Source organism: Vulpes vulpes, chromosome 2 (assembly GCF_048418805.1).
Source record: "Vulpes vulpes isolate BD-2025 chromosome 2, VulVul3, whole genome shotgun sequence".
Classification (NCBI taxonomy): domain Eukaryota; kingdom Metazoa; phylum Chordata; class Mammalia; order Carnivora; family Canidae; genus Vulpes; species Vulpes vulpes.
The window spans coordinates 135,314,197-135,341,485 of record NC_132781.1 but is presented as its reverse complement, the minus strand read 5'-3'; the positions used below and the strand labels follow the sequence as shown (position 1 = coordinate 135,341,485).

The window sequence follows — 27,289 nt, the reverse complement described above, 5'->3', positions numbered from 1 at the left end:
ACGGTGTCAGTTTGAAAAACAAACAAAAAAAAAGTTGTGGAGATTCTTTGCATGACAACGTGAATATAATTAATAATACCAAATTGTATACTTAGGAATGGTTTAGATGGTATATTTCGTGTTTTGTGCTTTTTCCCATAATAAAAAATAATTTTTACACAAGTCAACTTCTTTACCACTGAAGCTGACTGGAGACGGAGATGTTGATTTGTGCTCAAATGAGCTTACTAATACTTTGCAGATTTCTTTTTTTTTTCTAAAGATTTTATTTATTTATTCATGAAAGACACAGAGAGAGAGAGAGAGAGAGGCAGAGACACAAGCAGAGGGAGGAGAAGACCCATGCAGGGAGCCCGATGTGGGACTCCATCCTGATCCCAGGATTCCAGGATAAGGCCCTGGGCCGAAGGCAGGCACTAAATCGCTGAACCACCCAGGGATCCCCCAACTTTGCAGATTTCAAATAAATTTCTTCAAACTTCAGACCTTCTTACAGGACAGGACCTACTGTAGTAAGATTACCACAAGGTCAGTCTTTAAGGGCAGGCCATTCTGAAAGAAGGGCTGAGTGACACGTTGGTACTTCATTCTCTCTCTTACCAAGGAAAGTGCTTTCTCCCCAAGGTGAGAGTGACCAAGGAGGAGAGGCCTGAGTGCTCCCAAGTCATCCCCACTGGGAAGCGGACAGATTTCAGGGGATAATCATTTACTCCTAAACAATCTGTTAGGAGAAAAACACATTAGAATGTAGGGAAGGAAGGAATATGAGAAGCAGCAAAGTTTTTCATATTTTTGTTGTTAGGATAACAGCAACAGAATGGTCTTTCTTTCTCAAAACAATTTTATTGGTGTGCCTTTTTAAAAATATAATTTTTCTAACACTGGAAGTACCACATTAATGATAATTTGATACACTTAATTTATTAAGTGGCTGGAAGGGGGAAAATGAAAAGGATTATTAATGTACAGTTCTCATTTTATAATTATCTTTTTTTCTGAGACTATTTATTTATTCACGAGAGAGAGGTAGAGACATGGGCAGAAGGAGAAGCAGGCTCCCTGAGGGGAGCCCAATTGGGACTCGATCCCAGGACCATCTGAAGGCAGATGCTTAACTGCTGAGCCACCCAGGCATCCCTCATTTTATAATTATCTTAACTATTTTCTGGCTTTTTGTCCTGTAAGTTTCATTAAGTCCATTAGACATATTTGACTGGCTACACATTTTTAAAAATTGTACAATTAAATGCACTATAGGGCCGGGATATCTCTGTCTTTCCAACATCTCTATGGAGAAAGCAGAGCAGATTTCATTTCTCCAGGTTATTAGATGAAAAAAAATAAGTCTATTATGTTAAATTAAATGCTTGGGATTATATATCCACAGAATGAAATAGCTGATTTAAAACTCTCTTCGTTTCTTCCTTTGCTTTCCCAAACAAGTATATTTAAATATATACCTCTCAAAAAATATATATATATACTTCTCTCTTATTAATTTATGGTAAAAGGATTATCTTTAAAAGTTACATGCAATCAGATTTAAAAGAGAAAAAACTTACACTAAATGTAAATTATACCTCAATTTAAAAACTTACAAAACTTTAAACAAGTTTGGTGAAAAAAATTCCTCTGTAGGAACTTTAGACAAATAAAGGAGTACATTGAAAATCAGCTGTGATATGACACTTTGAATTAATAGTACAGAGTGAAACACTTTGCATCTTTAAAAAAAGATAGATACTATTATGTCAAAAAAATGTATATCCTTTATCAACCGAAAGCACATTTGGTTTGAATAATTTCTACATCCTCAGAGACATTCTCTCTCTAAGGAATCAATCCATTTAGGAAATTACTTCCTAGAACTTGTACTAAAAAATGAAGAGGACTTATCTATTACATTTGCGTTGAGGGGAAAATGGTGCGCTTTAGATAAAACATTGCAGTGACCAAAATACCTCCCATCTGTCAACTTTATATTCCTCTCATTTAGTTTCACGTCATGCACTTTGGCAGGATTCATGGGAGGAAAGCAGACAAGAACCTATTTTTACCATTGCTGAAAGCATGCCAATTTGGCAAGGGTGTGGGACAATGGGCAGTCTCATACGCAGTAAGAGTATAAATTGGTTCCGCCTTTCTGGAAGGTAATTTGGCAATATAAAGGATATCAAAATTTTAAATATGCATATCATTTGGCTTAGAAATTCAACTTCTGGGAATTTATCCCAGTGAACGAATTGAACAAATATGTAAAGATACACATGAAAGATTGTTTACAATAAGGATAAGTTAGAAACCACCTCAATCTTTTATTGTAGACTGATTAAATACTTTATGTCTATTCAGTGGAGTACCTTATGGTACTTTAGAATGATCATATATACTTGGGTTTATTGCTAAGTAAAAGTTATAGAATAGCATGTATAGTCTGGGTTGTGAAAATATTTCTACACGCATAGGAAAAATCCTAGAAGGATAGACAGTAAAATAATGTTGTTACCTCTGAGTTGTGCAGTTTCAAGTGATTTTTTTTTAGTTTTTTATTCCTTTTATTTTTTGAAACTATGTCACAAGCCTGTATCATTTCTTTAGTCCTAAAACACATGTGTTTCAGCTTGAAAAAATTTAAAACATGCCAACCTAAACAATTGTTTCAGGAGAAAGTATATGTGAATCACATATCTGCTAAGGGACTAATATCCAGAATATATAAAGAACCTCTACAATTCAACAACAAACCCACAAACAACCCAATTAAAAAATGGGCAAAGGATTTGAGCAGGTATTTCTCCAAGGATGATATGTAAATGAGCAATAAGCACATTAAAAAAATGCTCAAAATCACTAAATCATTAGGGGAAATGCAAATCATACCCACAATGAGATACCACTTCACACCAATTAGAATGACTAGTATAAAACAACAACAACAAATAACAAGTGGCAGGCATGTAAAAAAACTGGAACACTTCTGCTTTGCTGGTGGGAATGTTGCTGTGGAAAACAGTACAGTGATTTCTCAAAAAATTAAATGGAATTGCTATGTAATTTAGCAATTCTACTTCCAGATAGATACCCAAAAGAATGGAAAGCCTGGACTTGAACAGAATATTTGCACACTAAAGTTCATAGTATTAGTCACTATAACCAAAAGGTGGAAACCACCCAAATGTTTGTAGACAGAATGATGGGATAATCAAAATCACACGCACACATACAATGGGTTGTTATTCAGCCTTAAAAAGGAAAGAAGTTCTAATACATGCTACAGTGTGGATGAACCTTGAGGACATTATGCTAAATAATACAAGCCCAACAGAAAAGGACAAATTCTGTGTATTTCCACTTACCTGAGCGATGTGGAGCAGTGAAATTCATAGAAAATTTCCAGGGGATGGGGGAGGTGGAATGAGTTGTTGTTTAATGCATACAATGGGGATGGTTGTACAACAATGTGAATGTACTTCATGCTACTGAACTGTACACTAAAGTTTATGTTATAGATTGTTTTACCCCAATAAAAACGTTTTTTTTTTCCCTACCTAGCGCTATCTTCTCTCATGACTAAGGAAGATCTAACTTGTCAGAAAAATATCTGTAGGCTTTGGAAAACAGAAAACTCTTATTCATCTCAATTCATTTCCCTTAGCCAGGCTTGGCCTACATTGGAAGGTATAAGTGACATTAATCCAAATTAATAGGGATTGAGTTAATCCTCGTCATTTCCCTCAATCCAATTAGGTTTATTTATATGTGACCCTTATTTCTTCAGCTCAGACCAGATACCTGAAAGACACGGGGAGATTGCGGGTAATCACGGGCAGATGTTTACTCCAGACATGTCAGCTCTTTGAGCCCACCCGAGATAGTCTGGCTTCTCAGTGATTACAGCTCTTCAGGGTGTCAGAAGTAGTCTGGGTCTAAGCACTTTTTAATCTCCGTGGGGGACTGAGCTGGTAGGGGCCACTACTGCTGTGACCCTAGTCTTGGCTTAGACTCTCTCAGGCATTTTTGACCACCTCAGCTCCTGACCTCAAAAGGAGCATGTACCCCCGTCTTCGACCTGATGGTACATTTCTGTCCTTTTCTGGGACCGTCTGTCCAGAGGTGGGGGCAGCTTTCCACTCAGCTGATGGAAGAAGTTTATTCTGGTGGAGGCCTCTCCATGCCCAAGTCCCCACTGCTATTCCTCTTGGTGGTCATGGTGGCCCTAGGGTGGGCAGACAGGATCTAGGCTAGGACTGGGTGAGGGGAGGAGGTTGGGATCACCCTGGACCTGGGCTGGTGCAGGGGGGGTGGGGGGAGCTGCAGCCTCTGCTCAGACTTCAGCAGGCGAGCAGCTCCCCAGCTCTCCTTAGGAACCCCCGTGACAGCATCCCCATAAGTCATCTACCTTACAGTAGCTTCCATTCTGTGGCGATTGTCCCTTCCTCATCCAGAGACAAATAAAACAAAAGCAAACACTGGCACTCCCCCCCCCATTTCACTATCCAAAACCCCAGGCTTGGGGCACCTGGGTGGCTCAGGTCCTGATCTCAGGGTCCTGGGATGGAGCCTGCCTGGGGTTCTCTCTCACTCTCTCAAATAAATAAAACAAAATAAAATCTTAAAAAGAAAGAACAAACAAAAACTCACTCTTAGTTAATATCACCTCATCTAGAAAGAGTCGAGAAGGGTATGGTCTCTGTTGTTCTATGCAGGGGGGGCCACACTATACTGGCCATATTTTTAACCCACTCCCCGCTGGAGGTGGAGCCCGGAGAACCTCTGCCAACAGGACTCGCGGCCTGCCCTGTACCTCCTCCTTCCTTGGATCCATCACTGCTTGGATTCTCAAGGCCAGAGCACATGGGCTCACAGGACGTTAGAGCTAAAAGAGACATTGAAAAACAGCTAATCTAGTTGCTTTAGCTTTTGATGAAGTTCAAGGACATTAAGTGATCTGGCCAAGAACACAGCTATTAGGTATAGAAATTTCCACCACTAAGTCTAGAGATAATTAAGATCTCTCACTTGTTGCTGTTTGTTTTCAGTCACTGGCTTAAGTATTATGAAGGGAGAATTGAGAAGAGGGGGAAAAATCTCAAATTAGTCATTCTTGGTAGTTTCTCACAACCTGGATGCGAGGTTTTTGTGGTGAAGGAAGTTGAAATTCATGACTAAAATGAGTAATTTTTTAAAAAGTCAATATTTGCTTAACATTCTCCTGTTCTCACGGATATTTCAGAGCTTACAGGATTCAGCATACAGCACCATTAGCTGCAGGCATAGAATGCTTAAGAACTGTGGATAATACAACAAAACAGCCAGTTGAAAAATAATTTTATTTCTGAAAATAATCAAAGTTATAAAGCTAGGCATGTACACACACACACACACACACACACACACAAAGCATGCTTTTCGATTTCAGCTTTGGAAGATTGGGTCAGATTTGCTTTTAGAAAAGGCCCTGTTCTTTGTGACTGAGCCACTTATAATTAATTGGAATTGTCTTTCTAACCATCTTTTGCAGTTTATACCAAGACTTGCATGCTTGATGTTCTGCTGGTGGACGTATGAAGTTGGTGAGATGGGGAAGGTTTAAGATCTACCCATCAAGATTGGGCCACCAGATAGAAGTAGCCGCCAAAGTGGACTCCAGAAGCCTAGCCGGTTGGGACAGGAAGAGCTACTGATGCTGTGTTCAAAGGACAACAAGCATTTCAATTCCAAAAGTGAGGACCACTGGGCTTCCAAAAAGCAGGTCGGGCACAATTGTGGAAAATTCAGGAGGTACCTATCACTCAGGACTCAGTCTAAAGGGTGAAGTAAGGGCAAGGGTTAGAAGGATAGGGAAGGGCATAAGTTTGGGATAATTCAGATACAGAGATCAATACAAAGCTGATCTTACCATAGGCAGGGAGAGGGAGGAGATGGGAGATGGTAACACGACCATAATGGTTCAGGGTTCATCCATTCAGACCCAGTTAAGAACATGAATAGTTGGGAACTAATTAGCCCCAGGTGTTATCATCAGGACAATAATAGTTGGAAGAAGAGTTTTCATCACTCCTACATGCTTTTTTTTTTTAAGATTTTGTTGATTTACTCATGAGAGACAGAGAGAGAGAGAGAGAGAGAGAGATAGGCAGACACAGGAAGAGGGAGAAGCAGGCTCCATGCAGGAAGCCCGACGTGGGACTCGATCCTGGGTCTCCAGGATCACGCCCTGGGCCGAAGGCAGGCGCTAAACCGCTGAGCCACCCAGAGATCCCCTCCTACATGCTTTTCATTTATTTTTATTTATTTATTTATTTATTTATTTATTTATTTATTTATTTATTTATTTTTTACATGCTTTTCATTTATATCTCTCTCTCTCACACACACACACACACACACACACACAGGAAGAGAGACAGAGACAGAGACGGAGATAGAGATTTATTGCAAGGAATTGGCTTATGTGATTGTGGGGGCTAGCTGCGCAAGACCAGAATCTGCAGGGCAAACCATCAGGAAGGGCAGGCTGCAAACTCTCAGGAAGGAGCCGACACTTGAGTCAACAGGCAGCATTTCTTCTTCCTTTGGAAAAAACTCAATTCTGTTCTTAGGCCTTCCCACGGATTGGTTCAGGCTCACCCCAATTATGGAAGATATCTCCTTTCCTTAACGTCAAGTAACTATAGATGTTTATCACATCTACAAAATACCTTTGCAGCAACACCCAGATCAGTGTTTGATTGAATAACTAGGTACTTTAGAGCCTAGTCAAGTGGACAAATAAAACTGACCATTACACCAGTTTGGTAGCATTGAATTTGCATTACACCCTGCTTCCCAGAGGGAGACAAATGCATTCCACTCTTCTATATGATTATCATTCCTAACATATAAAAATATGGGAGAGATAAAACCAAAAACATATTGCCTGTCTTGAAGATTTATATATCTGAAAACAACCGAGACTGAGCCTTCTTGGTGAAGAACTCGGCGGGGCCAGTTGTGGAAACTAGGTAGGGCAGAGATTAGGGGAGGTAGTACAACCTCATAAAAACAGGATGGACTTTGGAATCAGACACACCTGGGTATGAATTATAGTTTCACTACTCTGCAAATGCTGACTTTAAGCAAATTGCTATATGGAAAAAAATCCATTTCTTGAGATATAATTTATATATAATTTAAGTGAGTTTTAACACTTTTACAAACGTGTAATCATACACACGATCAAGATATAAAAGAAGTTCCCTGTACCTCTGTGCAGTCAACTGCCCCTGATTGCTAGCCCAAAGCAACCGCTGACCTGTGTTCTCTATTTATCAATTCATTCATTTTAAATTAATATTTATTGAGCGCTTACTATGTGTCAGGCATAGTTCTGGGCGCTGGAATATACTAGTGAATAAACCAGGTAAAAGTAGCAGCCGTTATGTAGAGGGAAACAGAAAGCAAACAAGAATACATAAGGAAAATATAGGTGGGTCATATGGTGGTAACTTCCCCAGACGAGAATGTAAAATGTTACTGGGGAGAACCAGGGTGGGGGTGGGGGTGAGGCACATGTTGCTCTTTTCAGTGGGGTGGTCAGGGATCCCATCACTGGCAAGGTGATGTTTGAACAAATTGCTGATGGAAGTGAGGGCATAAACAATGTGGGTATTAGGACAAGAATGGTCTAGGTAGAAAGAATAGCAGGTGCAATGGTCCAATGGTGAGTGCTGCTGGAATGTTTGAGAAACTGCACAGAACTCAGTGTGTTTGCAGTGGAAGGGACAGAGATGGAAAGCAGAAAAAAGTAGAAGAGGTCCAGCTAGGATAAGGCCCGTAGTCCACTTTGACTTTTTACCTTAGTGTAATTAGGAGCCACTGCAGGGTTTTGAGTAGAGGAGTTGACATATTTAAAAGGATCTGGCTGCTGTGTTGGGAATTGACCGCAGAGGCCAAGTGCAGAATTAGTGTAAAGTGCCTGGTACAGAGCAGATGTTCAATAACTTTTAGCTATTTGGAGCTTATTGATTTCTTAGCACAAGTGAGGCTGTGACCTCTTTTTGTTTCTTTGTTTTTGTATAGTGCAAATACAAATCCATTCCTTTACCCAACAAATATTTGTGTAACATGACTATATTGGGTGCTGGGGAATGTAGAGTTAAATGTTGAGTTAATGCTGGGGAATGTTGAGTTAAATGTTAAGTCAAAAAAAGCTAAGATTGCTACAAATTCATAGAAACAGAAAGCAGAATGGTACCAGGATGGGGGAGGAGAAAATAGAAAGCTGTTTTTAATGTGTACAGTTTCAGTTTCGCAAGATGAAAATGCCTGGAAATCTATTGCACAACAATGTGAATATACTTTACTGAATGGTACACTCGAAAATGGTTAAGATGGTAAATTTTACATTCTGTGCTTTTTCTTTAACCACATTTTTTTTTTTATTTAAAAAAAAGATTTAAAGCTTTTTAAGGGATCCCTGGGTGGCACAGTGTTTTGGCGCCTGCCTTTGGCCCAGGGCGCGATCCTGGAGACCCGGGATCGAATCCCACGTCGGGCTCCCGGTGCATGGAGCCTGCTTCTCCCTCTGCCTATGTCTCTGCCTCTCTCTCTCTCTCTGTGTGTGTGACTATCATAAAAAAAAAAAAAATAAATAAATAAAAACTTTTTAAAAAGCAAAAAAAGAGAGAGAGAGAGAGAGAAAAGACTATTGTTAGGGGGGTTAATCAGCGAATTAACAACAGAAATGTTAGGTAGGAATAAGTAGCTACTATGAAAAAAATAGTGGTAATGTAGTGTGATTGGGGGGCTCCTTTAAATTAAAAAAAACTAAGACCAGTCAAAAAAGAAAGCATGACCCTATTTATGTAAAGGAGTATTTAGGTGTCTGCTGCCTGACTAGGCCTTAGTCACTTACAAGCAAAATCCCAAACAATATGAGTAAGTCTTGCATCTTGGGGCATGTGGGTGGCTCAGTCCGTTAAGCCCTGACTCTTGATTTGGGCTCAAGTCATGATCTCAGGGTTGTGAGACTGAGCCCCACATCAAGCCCTATTTCGGGCTCCACACTTGGTGCAGAATCAACTTGGGATTTTCTCCCTCTGCCTCTGCCCCCCCTGGAGCATGTGCTGTCTCTCTAAAATAAATAAATAAATCTAAAAAAAAAAAAAGTCTTACTTCTTTATCCCCTAGAATGTGGAATCAATTATATAGTTAAAATGCTATTTTTCTGTCTTACTAAAAATAGATGTGTACATAGGTGTGTATAACTTACATACGGGTATGTGTGTACATATAATATACATACACACATTGGCACATACATGCATATGCTTATATGTGTACATGCCACATTAAACAGATGTGTCTGGTTGCTTATCCAGCTTATTCAGCATCCAGGTAATAGAATACCTTCATTTCATTTGTATACTTTTCTGTATAGTATTAATTTTTAAAGTAATAAGCATGTAGCATTTTCCCTAAAACAATAAAGCTATTTTAAAAATTAAAACTACAACACAGTATAGCTCTGGTGTATGAGTTGATAAATGTGAAGTGCTTGGAACACGTCTGGAATGAGTCAGTGCTGATAAGTCAGTGTTGATTAACTCTGCTTGTTACTGTGTCACCTGTTAGGCCCTGCTCCAAGTTCTCTACATGTATTTTCTCCCTTAACCCTGACGGACACGACAGATCCTGAGATACAGACGCATTATGACAAAGATTCCACAATTTTTAAGTAGGGAGACTATATTCAGACAAATGTCTTTTAACTCCTTTTTTTTTTTTTTTTTAACTCTTTTAACATAAATGGTTATTCAAGATGCCTCAACCCTGTACTCATGGAAAAACTCTTTGCTGAGGACATTCTCAACTGATACCATAAACACATAAGTGCTTTATGTGATTCAAAAGAATGATGTATACATTCTCATAAGGTTTCTGAAGTATCATTTAAAATAAGTGAGTCAAATAACTACAGTCTAAGGCATACATAATTCACACAGAGAACTAAAGTTTGCATCTTAACATTAGAGCAAAATTATTGATAATAGAGCCCGCTTGCCCTTGAATAAGCAATTTAAGAGTTTACAAAGCACATCCACATATGTTGGCTCATCTTGAGCTCCCAAACCATTCGGTGAGGTGGTAGGGCAGGCCAGACATGGCCGAGGAAGCTGAATCATGGATGTAGCTTCAGTTAGAATGTCTGGCCACAAGTAATAAAGCCCAGTTCTAATTGGATTAAAACACAGAGCTATCCTGGCTCACTTACTTGGATGCCCAGAGGTGAGGTGGTCTTCAGACTTGACATAATCTAGCTTCACTTCTTTGTAATACTGTTGGTTCTGCCCTTCATGAAGTGTTGGCTTCATCTTGAGACTCATATAGTCCTGGGCCTCAACGATACACATGACAATGCCAGAGGAGAATCCATTTCTTTCTGTCCCTTTATCTTGAAAACTAGGAAGCCATCCTCAGAAATCCTTAGCAAATTTCCCTCATTTATCATTGGCCTGGAGAATTCATATGCCCATTCATGAGTCAATTATTGGCAAGGGCCATGGGATTACCTTAGACAAATCAAGATACTTGAGAATCTGGGCTCTGTTAAGAAAGAGGAAGAAAGGGGAATGGTAATGAGCACTGGTTGAGTACTACAACCTGGGAAAGAGGAGTCAGGAGTCAAATCCAAAACTCTCTCAGGTTAAGTCCTGTGGCCGTGAGAGTACCACTGAGGCCATGGGAGCAGGACTCAGGTCCTTGCACTCTCATGTGTTTCTTATAACAACCTAAACTTGAGTTTCATTGGATTAGAATACTCATTTTTGGCTTTTGTGAGGACACCCAAGAGGTATCCTTAAAATGTTTGTGGGAATTAGCTATGCCTGGATTTTGCAAGACTGAGGTTGGATGGATGACAAAAAATTGGCTTTGAAAGCCACCTTTTGAAAATTCCTCTTTTTTTCAATTAAAAACATTTTAAGGAATAAAAAACAAAGTTTTTAAAAACATTAACATTATGCTATATTTGCACTAAATTTTTAAAAAAGATTTGAGAAAGAGAGAATCTGAGTGGGGGTGGGGAGGTGCAAAGGGAGAGGGAGAGAAAGAATCTCAAGCAGACTCTGCACTGAGCAGAGTCCGATGGAGGGCTCCATTCCAGGATCCTGAGATCGTGACCTGAGCCAAACCAAGGGCTAGACGCTAAACCAAGTGAGCCACCCAGGTGTCCCTGGATTCTATTTTTAAAGAAAAAACTATTGCAGTTATAGTTGAAGCACCCTGAGCATATCTCCCAGATTCCATTCTTTTATTCTTCCCTCACCAGAGGAAATCATATTCTGATTTTGGTGTCCATTTTCATGTGGATGTTTTTGTACCTTTAATACTATGCATAGATCTAAGATACATAATATTAAATAAACACACACACTTTGCATAAACACTAGCCTGAACATATCCTTCTGCAATGGGACTTTTCATTCAATATTTTTTTAAGTGATACCTATATTGACATATGCAGCTTTAGTTCGCTCATCCTGATGGCAATATAGCCTATTATTCAAATATACCCCAGGGTATTATCCACTCTTCTGTTGATGGATATTTTCATTATTTTGCAATTCCAAACAAAGCTATTGTGAGCATTCTAGTAGATATTTCATGATACACATTCAGAAGAGTTTGTTCGGTCCACATCTTGGAGTGGAATTATTGGTCATGTTCATCTTCAGCCTTAATAGATCTTGTCATATTGCTGCCTGTCTGATGGCTGTGATGTGGAATTACATTGTTGATTTCAGAAGCATAGTAATTTCTTTTTTCCCTTCTGTTTCCTATGCATTTGAGACCCTCCAGTTTCTTACACTTACCCCATTTTCTAGATTGGAAATTTGTTTTCTTCCCCTCATCATGGAAAACTGCAGTGCTTATTATGAGTCTCTTCATCTTGATAGGTCTTATTTAAGTTAGCCTGCTTTTTCCTTTGAAATTTATTTTTTTGTTTATTGGACACAGTGAAGTGGCAACGAGAGAAAAGAAGTAAAAACACATATCCACTTTCTCATATCCACATGTCACTTTCTCTTCAAAGTGTTGAGATAAAATAATTTTTCTTAGTAATTTCTTGCTTATTTGACGAAATATGTGATCACAGTGTGATCAGAATTTGTGTATTTTGTACAGAGAATGGAATAAGTATATCCCTCTTTCTTCTCACTAGAGAAATCCCTAAATCAGAAGGTTTAGGAATAGCACTGATAACCAATTAGTTTAATTAATATTTGACAACTCTGTTTAGCAGAATCCTTGGACTTGCACCCTGCGCATAGAGATGACACTTCTGAATGATGCCACTTTTGCATCCTAAAACACCTCTCTATTTTTACAGCGTCTCCTAAGAGATTCAGCTGCACTTGGATATGCTTACAGCAAGCTCCCTGAGGACTTTCCCTATGTTAAGGGGAAGCAGTAAGGTCAGTAAATAAAAATTTACACCCTACTGTCCTAGGAAATGCAAAGGCAACCCAATAAACAAACATGAGATCATATTTCCATTTTGGCTGAGGACAAGGGGAACATTTAATCCCAAGGAGAGTGAGAGAGAGAGACAAGAGGAAATTAAACACGCGCTAATTGAGACTGTGCTGTTTTCTCTTGCAGTTTGCTTTGCAAAATCCAGATGGGAAAGGAATAAGTATTTACTTCTCGTGCTTTCCACACTTACCTTTTAAGTGTCTTAGCATCAAAAGAAACACCCACCCTGAAGCTTCATTTTCTTTACCCAAAGAATGTGGTATAAGTGAGAATGTTGTATGAGAGGGAGGAGGTGCAGGGTGAGCTCTGGGGGCACAGAGAAGTATTCAAGATAAAAATGCTAAAAAGGATAATTTCCAAGATTTGAGACACACGTTTGATGGGGGAGAGTTATTTACGTTGGTTATGGGTTCCTAGAGAGTTGCCCCACACCATTTATCCTTTTGTTTATTGATTAGGCTGTTCAGAAATGTTAGAAATGGTTGTCAAGATTGTCAAACAGCTCCTTTTATTGCTTCCTCTAGAGTCGCAGGATGACAGCTAGATTCTTCTGGCATGCACAGTAAAGGTCAACTTTGGTAATGTTCCATTAAAACAAGACTACAAAAGTTTTTATAGGTAAGAGGTAATGAAGTTTTTAGGAATTTCCCTTTTTCTTTTTTAAGATTTTATTTTTAAGTAATCTCTACACCAAATGTGAGGCTCAAGCTCACAATCCTGAGATCAAGAGTCACACGTTCCGCCAACTGAGCCAGCCAGGAGCCTCTAGGAGTTTTCTTCTAACTTCGTTCATACCTTTTTATTATTAAAGTTAAGGAAGACCCGAAAATTTGTTGGAAGCAGTTAGATATTCTCTTATATTACTTTTAAAAATTACTTATCTTGAATTAAAATAATAATTTGTTAATCAAATATGTCTTGAAGCCAAACACTCTTTTCTCTTAAATATTCATGTCCTCCTCCCCTCGGAATTCTGCAGTTGTGCACAGCTGCCACTTGCTGCTGTCGGGTTCCCGTCCCTGCCTTCTGAAGCTGACCTGCCAGCAGTTGCCTTCTAATGGGCACCTTCAAAGTGCAGCCTTCACACCAGCCTGTCCTCACTGTCTTCCGTATCAGAAACCTCTGTGTTGCTAAGTGGCACTTTGGCTCACCCTTTCCCGGCTACGAAAACCCTTCCAGCTGCTAGTTCAGTGACCTTAACCTGGGAGAGCCAGTGTGTTCAGGGGGGGGAAAGAAGTATATCCTGAGCACATGATCCATTTTCTGATGTAATGACTTCATTTCTATTATCCCAGAGGAATGCAGCAGGCGTTCTGACATTGTGTCTGCTGGCCCCACGGACAACAGTGTGTTGTTGTACCAACACGCCCGGCTAAATTTGGATATGGTCCTGAGAATCTTATTAGGTAGAGAGAGGAACTAACTGGGTCTTTGTGGATGTTAACACAACTGCACGCCACCCTTATAAAAGAAGTTGGCTTTAGTTATAACTAGGGCAAAGTTAAAGTAGGATTCAAAATGTTTAATTAGGGCTCAGTGAATGTTTTTTCCACCTTAACCTGAACTTCAAGAGATAAAAGGTGAACCAGGTAGCACATTCTGGCTTTTGGGAACAAGTGTATAGCCTTACTTAAAACTTGGCTGACAAGCTATGAATGAGGCCAAATCTTTGAGAGCTCTTAAGCGTTCTGCAAACATTTTAAAACAGCATTTACTTACACGGGTGGTGGTATATAATTTACCCTGTTCTAGTCCTTCCAAACCTCTTATTCAGCATGCAGGCATTAGAATATTCACCGTAGTTAAAATGGGATGTTGTGAGAAAAGCCTTCCGAACACCACCCCGCCCCCCGCCCCGCCCATGAAAGAGCACCTCGACCTTTGTCCACGGCCTCACCAGGGACGTTTTCTGCTTCAGATCTCTGTCATGTTCCTACTGGGATTTGGAGACATTCGCTTAAATCTTCCATTCACCTAATTAGTCTTTTGGGAGAAGGACAGATGAAAGAAAGGGAAGGCAGGAGAGAAAGTGATGCTTCACAGAGCTGGTTAGACCACAGGATGTAACTTATCTACTAAGGGATTAGTGCCATGAAAATCATTACAACAGAAGGACTGAGCTCTGTGAACTTGGAGGTTCTGTCTTTATTTAGATAAGTCACATTCAAACTAGTCCTATTTCCCTCCTTAACTAAGGCGGAATTAAAAAAAGGAAATGCAAAGTTGGGTCACCTTCCCAAATGGCTTCACAAAAATGTCCCTCATCAGAGGCCCCCCCGCCCCCAAAAGAAGAAATAAACTGGGGTATATAAGGGATTGATAGATAAAGTGTGAGAAATTTCTCTCTTGCCACCTGATTCCAGTTGGAAATTCACTGGCTGTGCTGCTGACTGAACAAAACAGAGGATAATAGCCTCTGGCTGAAGATTTTATAATTGAAGCTGAGGCAGAGTGGGCCATGTGCGTGTTCAGAACAGTGATTGCATTGTGAATTACAACACAAGTCCCACTTGTCAGTCACACAAATGTTTAAGACCATAGAAAGGCATCTGATTTGGGACAGGGATGACAAAATGGATCTTTTGGTTTTCCCCACTTAGCCCTGAATACAAAGGACTGACGACTGCTTTGTTCTGGGATAAAGTCTTACATTCCTTGTAGGACCTATCCAATCACTAATAGAGAAAGAAAATTCCTGTCTGGAATCACTCCTACCACTTTCCCAAAGAAGTAGACTTTAGTTCTCATCACCCGATGGGGGAAAGAAAGCCATATAAACAGTAACACACCAGATTTTGTTTTGTTTTGTTTGCTAATCATCATTTCCACTCATTTATCTTAACTGAATACCTCAACGTTAAACAATTGTACTAAACAGTATTGAGAGACATGGTTCTAATTTGATAATATTTGTCAATACTTAAAATGCTTCTACCCTTTGAACCAGGAACTGCACTTAAAGAATGTATTTAACAGAAAAACTGATAGCTGTGGAAAATGATATATTTTGAAGGGATAGTCTTGGCAGCATTGTTTGTAATGTCTGAAGAGTGAAAATGTCCTAAAAGCTCAACGACGGGAAATTGACTAAATAAATCACAGTACATTTACACTTCACACTTCTAAGGTCCAGTTCCAGTCCTTGTCACCAAACTTGGAACTCTCAAGTTTTTTATTCTTTCACTGATCTGCTTAATTAATTGCCATCCCTTGTGTCACAAGTTATAAATAACAGGCAATAAGGGATTGAAGAGTTGGGTGCTTTTCTTCAGCTGTTAGCAGTAGTAATGGAAAATTAACACTGGTGGGAAAAGGAAATAATGATCTTGACTCATTCTGGACCATCTCTAAACATCTCAATGGTCATCTTAATTAACAGCATGTTTTCTGGATTTATAGGATGTACCAATGCTTCCTGGGTATATTATACTTATCAGGCCAAGGGGAGTCCCATGTCAGTTCTTAAGGGCTAAGGTTTATATCCATTTTTTCCTTTTTTTAGTTTTTAGGTAGGTTCCATGTCCAGCATGGAGCCCAATGTGGGGCTTGAACTCATGACCCTGAGATTAAGACCTGAGCTGAGATCAAGAGTCAGATGCTTAACCGATTGAGCCACCTAGGCGTCCTGGCATATAACCATTTAATCACAACACATAGATATGGTTAAAGTGAATATTCTACTCTTACTTGTAAATCCTTTAATCACAGGACGTAAGAAAATCCTAGGTGTAACAGATGGAAAAGCACCATTTAGTCTGATTGCTGACAGGCTGAAAAGAAAAAAATCAATCATTTTATTAGAAATAAGTCTGTGCTGAAAGGTGGCATGATAATCATAAAATTTAGTGGCACAAACATTGAATTGTAAAATGGAGCCAACTAGTGTCAAGAAAAACAACAAGAAGGCTTTTTAAACATACTTTCTTCTAGAATTTTTCTCAATGTATTATAAGCCTATTTATCTTACTCACTACATTTGAGTCCCTGGAACTCAGAATTTTTTGTCATTTTTTTGTATCCTCAAGAGCCAAGCACAGTGCCTGAAACATAATGGGTATTTTATAGTCTTCAAAATGAATTAAAAAACAATAGTTTGAAAGCAAATTGTTTAAGATCATCCTTAAATTTTTCTGATTAATACTAGAGGTCCTTTTCCCAGAAAAATACACTTATCCATGCACACAAACTTTCAACAGAATTTCTGGGCAATCATGGATGCCTGCTTTCTCTTTTCTTTTCATACATTTTCTAGGGAACCAGAGATTCTAGATTAAGAAATTCCTAGATTTTTTTTTTTTTTAAGATTTTATTTATTTATTCATGAGAGACACACAGAGAGGCAGAGACATAGGCAGAGGGAGAAGCAGGCTCGCTGCAGGAAGCTGGATGCAGGATTCGATCCTGGGTCTCCAGGATCATGCCCTGGGCTGAAGGCAGACGCTAAACTCCTGAGCCACCCAGGGATCCCAAAGAAATTCCTAGATTTAGAGTATATAATCACAGAGAGAAGTGGAGGAATCTTTAGAAATATTTCCCAATCCTCAATTTTTCTTTTACAAAAAGCATGTTTTTTTTTTTTCATCTACTTTACAGAGAAACTTTCAGTCCCTAAGGAAAAGGGCCTCTTTGAGGTACAAGGTGTGTAAAAAAAATTTTATCTATATAATTTTAGGTTAACTTAGATATTTTGCAGTTACCATAGTAAAATACAGCCTTATAGCAAAACATAAGTTTAAAGAGGTTTTTTTTTTTTTTTTTGGAGATTTACTTATTTTAGAGAAAGGGGCAGGGGGAGAAGATCCTCAAGCAGACTCCCTGCTGAGTGTGGAGCCTGATGGGACTCAATCCCAGGACCTTGAGACCATGACCTGTATGGAAATAAAGAGCTGATGCTCAAATGACAGAGCTGCTGAGGTGCCCCCAAGGAAGCTATGTTTATTTAACAAACATTTAGGGACTATTCACTATGAGTCATGGACTGTGGAGGGCAGGGACTAGAAACAATGACTCAAATCCTAATACGGTAGAGCACAGGCATCATAAACTGGGTACTTGAGTTAGATTTTTGCCTCTGCGTATGTGTGCTGAAGGTAGTGATGGGTGTAATGAGCAGAGAGCAACTATAAATTCCGTGAAAGGAAGAAAATGCAACCGCAAGAACCTTTGGTTTTATTATGGTCATATACAACTGTAGCCTCCCTTCCTGTTACCAGATGACCCACAAGGAGTCTGATTATAACCTCTGGGTAAGCACTGATTGATTATGGATGAGGAGTAAGGTAACGCTTGAACTACAAATGCTTAAACTCTACCTCTGTGGTATGAGCAGCTGCAACCACCTACATGCCATTTCTAAGACCAAGCATGTAAATGTTTCGTTCACCCGAGTGATGTTTTTCTAATATTATGTTTGTGGCATCTTAAAGCTTTGGGGAGACCTCAAAGCTGATCTGGCATGAATGTCTACTCAAAGGAGAAATGCCCTCTGGAACACTCCTGAAGCCACAGGCTTCGTTTGAATTCTCATTAACAGCAGAATGTATTTGCAGTCACCGATAATTATTAGAAACCACCTCCTCATAATTGAACTAAGACCTCCTTATATTTTCCAATCATTTCTCTGAGCTTTGACTTCTGGAGTAATGCAGCATAATCCTATTCTCTCTCCCTACCCTTAAGGATCTGAAAACAGCCATCATTTTGTATTTCTGAATTTATCTCCAGGCTGTACTTTCCTTTCTTCAATGTATTCCTCTTGAGAAATATTTTCACAGTCGTCACCTTCCTGTTCCTAGTCTTTCACACACTGTAATACTTGGCCAAAACCTGCTGAAAATGTGACACCTAGAACAGAACACGATATTCTAGCTCTGAGTGAGTATCTAGCACATCTGAGTCCAGAGGAATTCTTTTGATCTGGACACAACCTTCCACCAACACACTCTTCCAAGCTTTCATCCTTACCTCCTGTTCTCTCCCTAGGTATGCTGTGCTGTGGGCAAAAACATTTGGAATTTGGTCAAATAAAAATGTCGTCTTTTTTTCTTGAGTACCACTATCAACTCAAGTTCCCCTTTCATTTGCCTTGGCAATGGAATGTGTACAATTTTATCTTAAATTTGCCTCAGCACTGACATAATTGTACATCTTAATACATCATATTTAACCACTGCAGATCTGCTATCTGTAAATTTGATAATACCTTTTATGGAATTTCTTGTGTCTTCATTCAAAGGATTGGAAATTGGCTTCAGTTTAATGTGAATCATTATTCAACTCTCAGGTTGTTTCAATAGCCAGGAATCCACCTGGCTGACTACCCCTCTTGGCCACAAAGATTTCAAAAGAGATGTCGAGTACCTTGCTGGATTCAGTGAATATGGTACCTTTAAACCAGTCTAAGCCAAAATGTTTCCCCGATGACAAATCCTAGGGACATTTTATCACTGCCGTGAAATTTTAGGTGAGCTTCCAAGCTCTATGAAATAAGCAGCCAGGATGGGTGCCAGGTCATGTGAGTAGAAACAAGAGAACCTGTGTCATAGTCACCATTTCCCCTTTTCTGGTACATAAACAGTGGACCAGAGGCACTGGATCTATATTTTATTAGGAGAGGTAACTCTGAGGTAAATTCAGCCAAATAAAAACTCAAAAATCACTCACTAGAGAGGGATATGTGAGGGGTTCTGTTCATTACTGCAATTTTCAATATTTTTTTCAGATAAAATCTGAAAAGTCTTATTGTGGGTGTGTCAGAAAAGGCTACAATGATCTAGTATTTAGATTTTATAACCTTTACCCTTTGCCTTTGATAGAGTTGGTACTTAGGTGGATCTGTTGCCTGTGTAAATTTCTCCATTAAGGACAAATGAAAAAGTAAACTTTGGACATTAACCATTTTTCAAAGAAAATGAAAACATGTATTTTTTTTTTTTTTGCTTTTATTCTCACCAAACATTCATAAGAGAAGGCATATTCAATTTCGAGGGGCTATCCAATTTCAGATGTGAGACACATAACTGTAATAATGTTGTGCCGAGGGAAGAAAGAAGCCTTGGTCATTGTATCTATTCAGATGAAATAGGTTTTCTCTTTAAACACTTTTAGGGGCTCAGTTAACCATGCCTAAACCCAATTTGGGGGATTAGTATTTTAATTCAATTCCTTCAGAGCATGAACAATTCTTCCTGTGCATGACAGCAAAGGAAAAAATGAAAAATAGTCATAAACAAACCAGCTGATCCACTGAGGATTACTATACAGATTAATTTATACAAAGGCTAAAGGCAAAATGAGAAAAGTAGGAAGTTAAGTCATTCCCTACTAGTTAAGGAAAGAACAAGTACAAAATCATATCAATTAAAAATTAAAAAAAATATATTTTCTCTATTTTAGTTTCTTACACAATGCAGTTTGTCAATTCTACAGAGCTACAGATAGTTACCTTTCATCCTACTAGCTTCAGAAAAGCAAGATATTCATGTATATAGCTCAGGTGGTAACTCTTCAAGATAATTTTTAGTTATTCATCTAGGTAACATGCAGCATTCCTACTAAAGGGAAAAAAGTCTATGTTAGGTAGCATAATATCATGCTTTTCTTTCTTTTCTCTGTAGTAACCCAAAATGGTCCTAAATCTCCTGGATCAACAATCAAGAGAGATTTTATTATATATTGCTCAGTTCACAAATCTGAAGTGTATGTTGGCCAATGACAATTTTTATAGTTTATCCACCATTCAGAATGCTTTACCAACACTCTATGCTCTGATCTGAAAAAAAAAAAAAAAAAAGAAAAAAAGAAAAAATAGATGAATGGCTATATTCAAAAACACCTAAAAAAATACTCCTTAGTTTTGAATTATGCTAAAGAATAAGTATTTGAATTTATTGCTATGCTTTGCTAGATTTTAAATATCAGATGTGGACTTTAGATAAAAAGAACTTCACAGCGCTTTTGCTTTCTTATGCATTTCAGTTTTAACGTTAAAGTATGAAAGAAATGTGAGCTTGTTCTCATGGATAATAATTTAACTTTATTGTCTGCAGCCTTTTTCACACCAAGTATTTGTTTTTCCATGTGAAATAAGATTTAAAATGATAAAGTTATTGTTAAGGAGACACACAGAAAGGCAATAGAAAAAGCTGAAGAGAGTTTTTGTCTGAAACTAGAAAACAGAACAGTCTGGGGGAAAAAGATAAGATATGAGAAAAGTATCAAAGGTTAAAAAAAACTAGTTTTGGGGAGAGAAGGGCCAGGCAATTGTCTCAGAGGGACAGTAAGATTTCATGTGCATGTTTAATATATGTGCTTGGCAATAATAATCTTAGAATTTTCTTCTGTGTCATTAGAGCTCTTAATTTTTCCCACTGTCTATAATTTTATTATGCAACATTATATGTATATATATGTGTGTGTGTGTGTGTGTGTGTTTATGTAGCACAAAATCCATTTGTAGCCTTGCCCCACCCTCTTTCCTATTTAAAAACAAAAACAAAAACAAAAACAAAAACAAAAATCCATTTGTAATTTTGTACCTCCCAGCAAAGTCATACCTCAGATACGAAATGGAAAACAACTGGAAGACCTATCAGAGTACATTCAAGTTTGGATTTTTTAATTAAAAAAATTTTTTTTATTATCCTGCTTTGGTTTCCTTATTGAGTAGACTCCTGGGGAAAAGTAAGTACAGTGAGTTTACTGGTCTGCTGTAGAAGTAGAATTTAGACTCATAGCAAAGAAAGTTAAAAAGAGATCCAAAGGTTCACTTAAAATAAAAATCACCAGACAAGATAGGCTATGAGGAGCCTCCTCCCTGTGGATGAGTTTTAGCACACACACACTTTGGAGCAGCTATCCGCAGATACTTCTGTCCAGAACCCACTCCTTTTCTGGAGTTTCTGAACTCTTTCTGCCCCACATCAGCTTTAGCTCTCTTCACTATGCTGCCATTTGTGATATGTTTACCTGCCACTTTGGATGAGATGGCAGCGAAGGAGGAAAAGTCCCTACTACTTATCAGAACATGAGAAGAGAAACAAATCCCTGGACTTGCTTTAGTGCTCTAATTGGCAAATATGCGAAAAGACTGACCATCTCACATGCTGAGGTGGAAATGAACCTCTAATATAAGATAAAAAATCCTCTAACACAAGATACAAAAGATAATATACATTAGGCCAGTTCAGTTAAAACTCATACTTTTTTTGGTACTCTCTGACAGGACTTTAGAAAAGATATACCCCAATGGCAGAAAGTAATTTAAGTATGGGAGAAAGTTAGAAACCATAATGCCTGAAATACAAAAATAAATGCATTACTGAGGCATATTCCCCTGGTGCTGAGGTATGTGGGCAAAGAGGTCACACTTTACTGTGAGACAGGGGGTCAAAGGTGATGCAGGGCTCTAAGAAAATATTTACCAGAGGAATGTGATGATTCATTTACCAGTCCAGAAATCCTAAGTACAAAACTTTAAGATATAAGAAGGATCAAATTATATAATGTATATGATTCAATTTAAAAATTCTTAGCCCTCTTATATTATCTAGATTACAGTAGTAAAAAATCAAATTACATTCATATGAAACTTTTATAAAAAGAAATCAAATCCATTTTTATGAAATTTTATAGTACAATTATTTTCTAATGGGTATTTTCTTAGGTCATGGTATTTATAATTCCATTTACATCTGCAAAATTTTTCAAATCGAAAAACAAAAGGCAGTCAATAGAAATCTAAACTTTCATTTGCAAAACTCCCTTCAGTTTTCAGGCCAGTAACACATAGTGATGTCAACTTCTCCTCCAGACATGGACTGCTACCAAAGATCTCCAGTTTAAGGAGCATGCAGGCCTCTACTCATTAGGAACGCTTTCTGGTTTGGCTCACGTTTCAAGAAATTCTGGAGCATGTCCATGCCGTCCAGAGATCCCCCAGGTTTCAGGATTAGGTTTCTGTATTTCATTCCAACCTAATAAAATAAAACATCATGCCTAATAATTCATTGTTAAAGCAGTTTTCCAAATCCCTAGATGCAAAAGAGAAAGGGGTAAAGGTGAAGAAAAATGGACTTTACTATGTCTGGATGTTCTCTTTTGCCAAGAATACAGCTCTGTAGTACTTATTTATTTTGGGAGCTATGAGATTTGAAGCTTAAGAACTCTGGTCTTCTACATTCCTCTCTAATAATGTCTTGTCTCCTTAGAGTCTCAACAGTGAGCAAACAGATGAACAAAAAAATAGCCAAATGGAATGTATAACTGATTTTTATTGGTTAGCCCATCTCTAATGCTATTTCAAAAGGGTTAGCAAAGCAAGTGTTCAAGAAGGCCAAAAACAGGGGGTCTGTGTACCTGGAAACAGTGGTACCACTTCTGCCAAAATGGCTTCTGCTATGTTTTAACAAGGGGCTTTACACAAAACCCCTCATCTTTATGGATAGCAGTAGGACAACAGCACATGCTCCATGGTATAGGGCAAGATATTTCTGTGGGTCCAGAGGTGGGAATAAGAACTTTGTAAAGTTTTCTTTGGGGATGAGGTCTGGAATTTTAAAACATTGCAGTTACTCTGCTTTTATTTAGAAAAATATATGAGCAAATAAATATGTGAGAAAAAAATGACTGTACTTCAGTGTCAGTGTTATTCACTATTTTCACTTCCTTTTCATCATCCTTTTGAGGAAGACAATTCAGTGAAGCCTAATTCTAAATATACATTTAAAATAGTTCAGAGTAACACTTTGAAATTTATATCCTTTGTATCATTGTATCAATATGATTAGTAGTCTTTTTTTAAAGATTTTTTTTGGGGGAAGGGAGAAGGTGGGGAGAGGGAGAGAGAAAGAGAGAGGGAGAGAAAGAGAGAGAGAAAGTGTACACGTGCATGAGCAAGCAGGGGGAGGGCCAAAGGAAAGAAAGAGAGAGAATCCTCAAGTAGACCATCACTCCTTGGCTTTTTTTAAAAAGTAAAAAACAAAAAACTCTTGGTAAAATTAATTTTAATAAAATATTCTCATTTTAAAAAGATTTTTATCTATTTATTTCACAAAGAGAGTGCCCGAGAGCATGAGTGAGGCCTGGGGGATGGGGAGGAACAGAGAGACAGGAAGAAGTAGACTCCCCACTGAGCAGGGAGCCAGACGCAGGGCTCAATCTCAGGACCCAGGGATCATGACCTGAGCCAAAGGCAGCAGCTTAACCTACTGAGCCAACCAGGTGCCCCTTAATAAAATATTTTAACCAGTATATCTACATTTATCTCAACTTCTACAAATATAAAATTACTGAAGTTTACTTTTTGTTGTAAGTCATCAAAATCTAGTGCTTTTTACTTTTACAGCACAATTCTTCAGTGGCACTAGCCACAGTTTAGTTGCTTGATAGCCACAGGTGGAGAGCATAGACAGGTGGAGAGCCCAGAACACTGATGATCTTTAGAAGGGCTGGCTGGACGATATTCCAGTCTGACATTGAAAAGGCATGTAGTAATCTCGTTGCTTTATTTAAAAGCTTTGGATAAAATTTTTTTTTCTTTTTTTTTGGATAATTTTTTTTAAAAAGGGCAGGGCCCATAATCATTGATATTTCAATACCTGAAAACCCTGGTAATGAACGTTTAGAGCTTGATTTAATGTTCTTTAGGGGAAAAAAATGACATGTAATTTCTTACTTGGTCTGCAGCAATTCATGACTGGTACAAGAGCAATCGAGAACATAAAATGTGAGTGATAGCTATACCTGCCTTGGACTTTATTATTCTAAGAAGTAGCAGCTCAGGGCCCTTGAGCCCAAATACAGTCTCCCTCTCTTCCCTTTATTTCATTGTCCAATGTGCTTACGTTTGCCTACAGTGTTAAGTCAGTATGGGGACTGGGTGGTATGGGGAAGAAAGACAACGCTCTCTGGGGGTAGCAATATGGGAAGAACGTGGAAAACGTGAATTAAGTTCATCTGCAGAATTGTAAAAATATTTTAATCGTTAATGGAAAAAGATGTAAATATATGCTAATAACTGAGACAACAGTATAATGAAACCCATGTACCCATCATCCAAACTCCATAATTAATATTTACCTGCAGAAATTCTTAATGCTTAGGATCTGAGACTCTTTTACTTATTAAAAAGAAATGTTTCATTCCACAAATATAGGAACGTCATGAAAATCTAGGTAGGGTAAAAAAAAGAAATCTCCTTCAATGCTGGTACCAAAACAGTCTCATCTGTACAGGGAACTGTGGTTTTAGGTAGCAAAGAAGAGTAGGCCCTTGAGGAACTGCTGGGTACTGGGAAGAGGCAGCTCCGGGCTCCTCTGAACAGTAAAGCCCCCATGGAGCTGGGTACTGTTCCGACTCACGGTACCCGGTTCAGCACAGTTCCAGCCCTGCCCTGCTTACAGCTCCAAACAAGTTGATTCAATTTCCTGAATTACAGAGCAATGGTCTTTTAATAGTTTCATTTCCTTCACAATGAAGTTTGGAGAACAGTTTAAGAGTCATTTTGGTAATAGGATCTTGCTTTTCTTAAAAAAAAAAAAAGAAAGAAAGAAAGAAAGAAAGAAAGTTAAGTGAATTTTAGTGTTTTTGGAAGGTACCAGCTCTCTGGGTGAGAGAACACGTCTGGGAGACATATGCCACAGGTGGAAGGAGTCTTTGCCCTAAATTGTTCTACTTTGTTTACATAATAAAGAAACTTGAACTGAGAGGAAAGCAGAAAGAAAAGTTCTAAGACAACCATGGAGATTTTTCATGTTGAAAAAAATCCTTCAGGAGGATCTGCACATAGTACGCTGAGCTTCTATTAACTATTCCAGAAGGTAAATCACATTAGTCACCTGTGCGGTTTTTAATCCTGGAAGATTAGAGTGTATCTATTGGCAACTGTGCAAGTCCTCTCTAACAGTGATGTTTTCTAAAGCAAGGTCAGGGTGTTGGGAGTCAGGGCCAAATCTGAATCTTGGCTTCAGCCTCGGCTCTGGGACCGTGGGCCTTGGTTTCCTTTACCTATCAAGTACGAATATGCCCCCCTCGTTTAGCTGATGGGGAGTTAAGGATGATTTCGGTACATTACCCACTCCCTAGTGTACCACATGGCATCCGGGGGGGGGGGGCACTCAGCAATCCTCAATGGTCGTGCATCCCTCCTCTCATTTCTGCCCCTCTCACACTGCTGCTATGTTCAGTGTCTCATGTACAGAGCAGGAACACAGATGCATTCCGGGTCTGGGATCTCCTTAAAGTTCATTCTGTCTCCTAATAAAGCTAAAAAAAAGTACGAGACTTCATCTCCGTTATTAAGAAGAGAGAGACTCTAATTCAGTATGAATATTAAGTCAGAGACAAGGCACTCATTTTATCTAAGAATATGTACCCTTATTTTTCAGAGATTTATTCATCTATTTGAGGGAGAGAGCACAGTAGGGAGTAGGGGCAGAGGGAGAAGGAGAGAAGCAGAACCCCCCTTAGCAGGGAACCCAACCTGCAGCTCGATCCCATGACCCCAGCCAAAATCAAGAGTTGGATGCTCAACCGACTGAGCCCCCTAGGAACCCTTGAGGTAATATTCTAAGAACAATATAATGACCTGAAGGAAGGGTGCCATCATCTATCAGTAATGAGAATATGTAAATGGCCAACAGCCTGGGTCTCCTGCTATCTCCGGCATCTGTGAGACAGCACATGCTTCTACTGCCTTCCGACCCTCTCCTTCCTGTTGCTGTCTCCTTCCTACACTGAGTAACACGCATCAGGGCAAAGGGCATCCACCTGAGCACAGGGGATGATGACCAGGCACCCAACAGGCTCCCTGACCAGCTTTTAAAGTGGACTTTGAAACCTTCCCTTCCACGGCCCATCTGTGAACTCCTTCTCAACAGCACACCCTTTGTTTTCTATGAGGGTGGGGAGATCGTGGGTGGAAAAATAATACCTTGGACAACAACAAAGAAAAAGGAAGAGAGTCAAAGATTGGTGCTGGTAGTCAAGGAGATGGAACAAGAAGAGTGGGTAGGAATCTTCGCTTCATTAGAAGAGGCCTTCTGGAAACCTTAAGCAATGTTTCAGTTTGTGAGGGTAGACAGACAGATCTTTATTTATGGGGAGGGAGAGCAGAGAAAAACAAAACAAAACAACCAGCCTGGGCAGTAGCATGCACTGGGGGAAGGGGAGGCAGACGGGGAGGACCACCACCATAATTAAATAGAACAGTTTTGAAGCAGATGACACGCAAAAATGAATAAAACAGCTCCTTAGGGCCTTATGATCTAGGGGGTGAGATAAAGGAATAGACAATTAACAAAACAGATTATTAGGGTTTAAGGAGAAATGCAAAGAAGGGCTGTTAAGAACACAAAGACGGAAAAACTGCTTCCAGTTGGTTGGGATTCAAGACTTAGAAGGTCTGGCCTTGTAAATATGCAAGAAGTTGGAAATCAATCCCATTTCCTTCCTTTATCCTTAAATCAGGCAAAATCTAAGTCTGTTTGAAAAGGCTGCAATGTAAGAGAAATCAGCTTTGGGGTGGTGTATCAGGAGAGCTGAAGCAGAATTTAATCCGTTTGTAAGGACCTGCAGGAGAGGAAATTTCATATTCTCCCTTAGCAACACATTATAGAAAGAACTGGGCCTAGACTTCTGATGGAAGAGCACTGGAACACTGAGCTTTATATTACACATTCTCTGTCAGGCAATTCTTTCGCATGTTAACCCCAAATTTGTCAGGTTTCTGTCTGTTATGGCATGTGGAGATCTAGCTCCTTCCTTACGGCAT

General features: G+C 39.0%; 2 protein-coding genes across 6 annotated transcripts in view; both read right to left on the bottom strand.

Moving 5' to 3' along the window:
- Nucleotides 1-27,289, bottom strand: part of ERBIN (erbb2 interacting protein) — a 220,639-nt gene that overhangs the window by 106,419 nt on the left and 86,931 nt on the right. The window lies entirely within an intron of this gene.
- Nucleotides 9,858-27,289, bottom strand: part of NLN (neurolysin) — a 104,437-nt gene continuing 87,005 nt past the window's right edge. For 4 of the 5 annotated variants that reach the window (XM_026019526.2, XM_072750051.1, XM_072750048.1 and 1 more), the window contains one exon: nt 20,535-22,493. In XM_026019526.2, the coding sequence (XP_025875311.1) occupies nt 22,359-22,493 (135 nt within the window). In that variant the 3' untranslated portion in view covers nt 20,535-22,358. Of the gene's footprint in view, nt 10,588-20,534; nt 22,494-27,289 lie in introns of those variants that run through there. The other variant, XM_072750050.1, reaches the window with a different exon arrangement.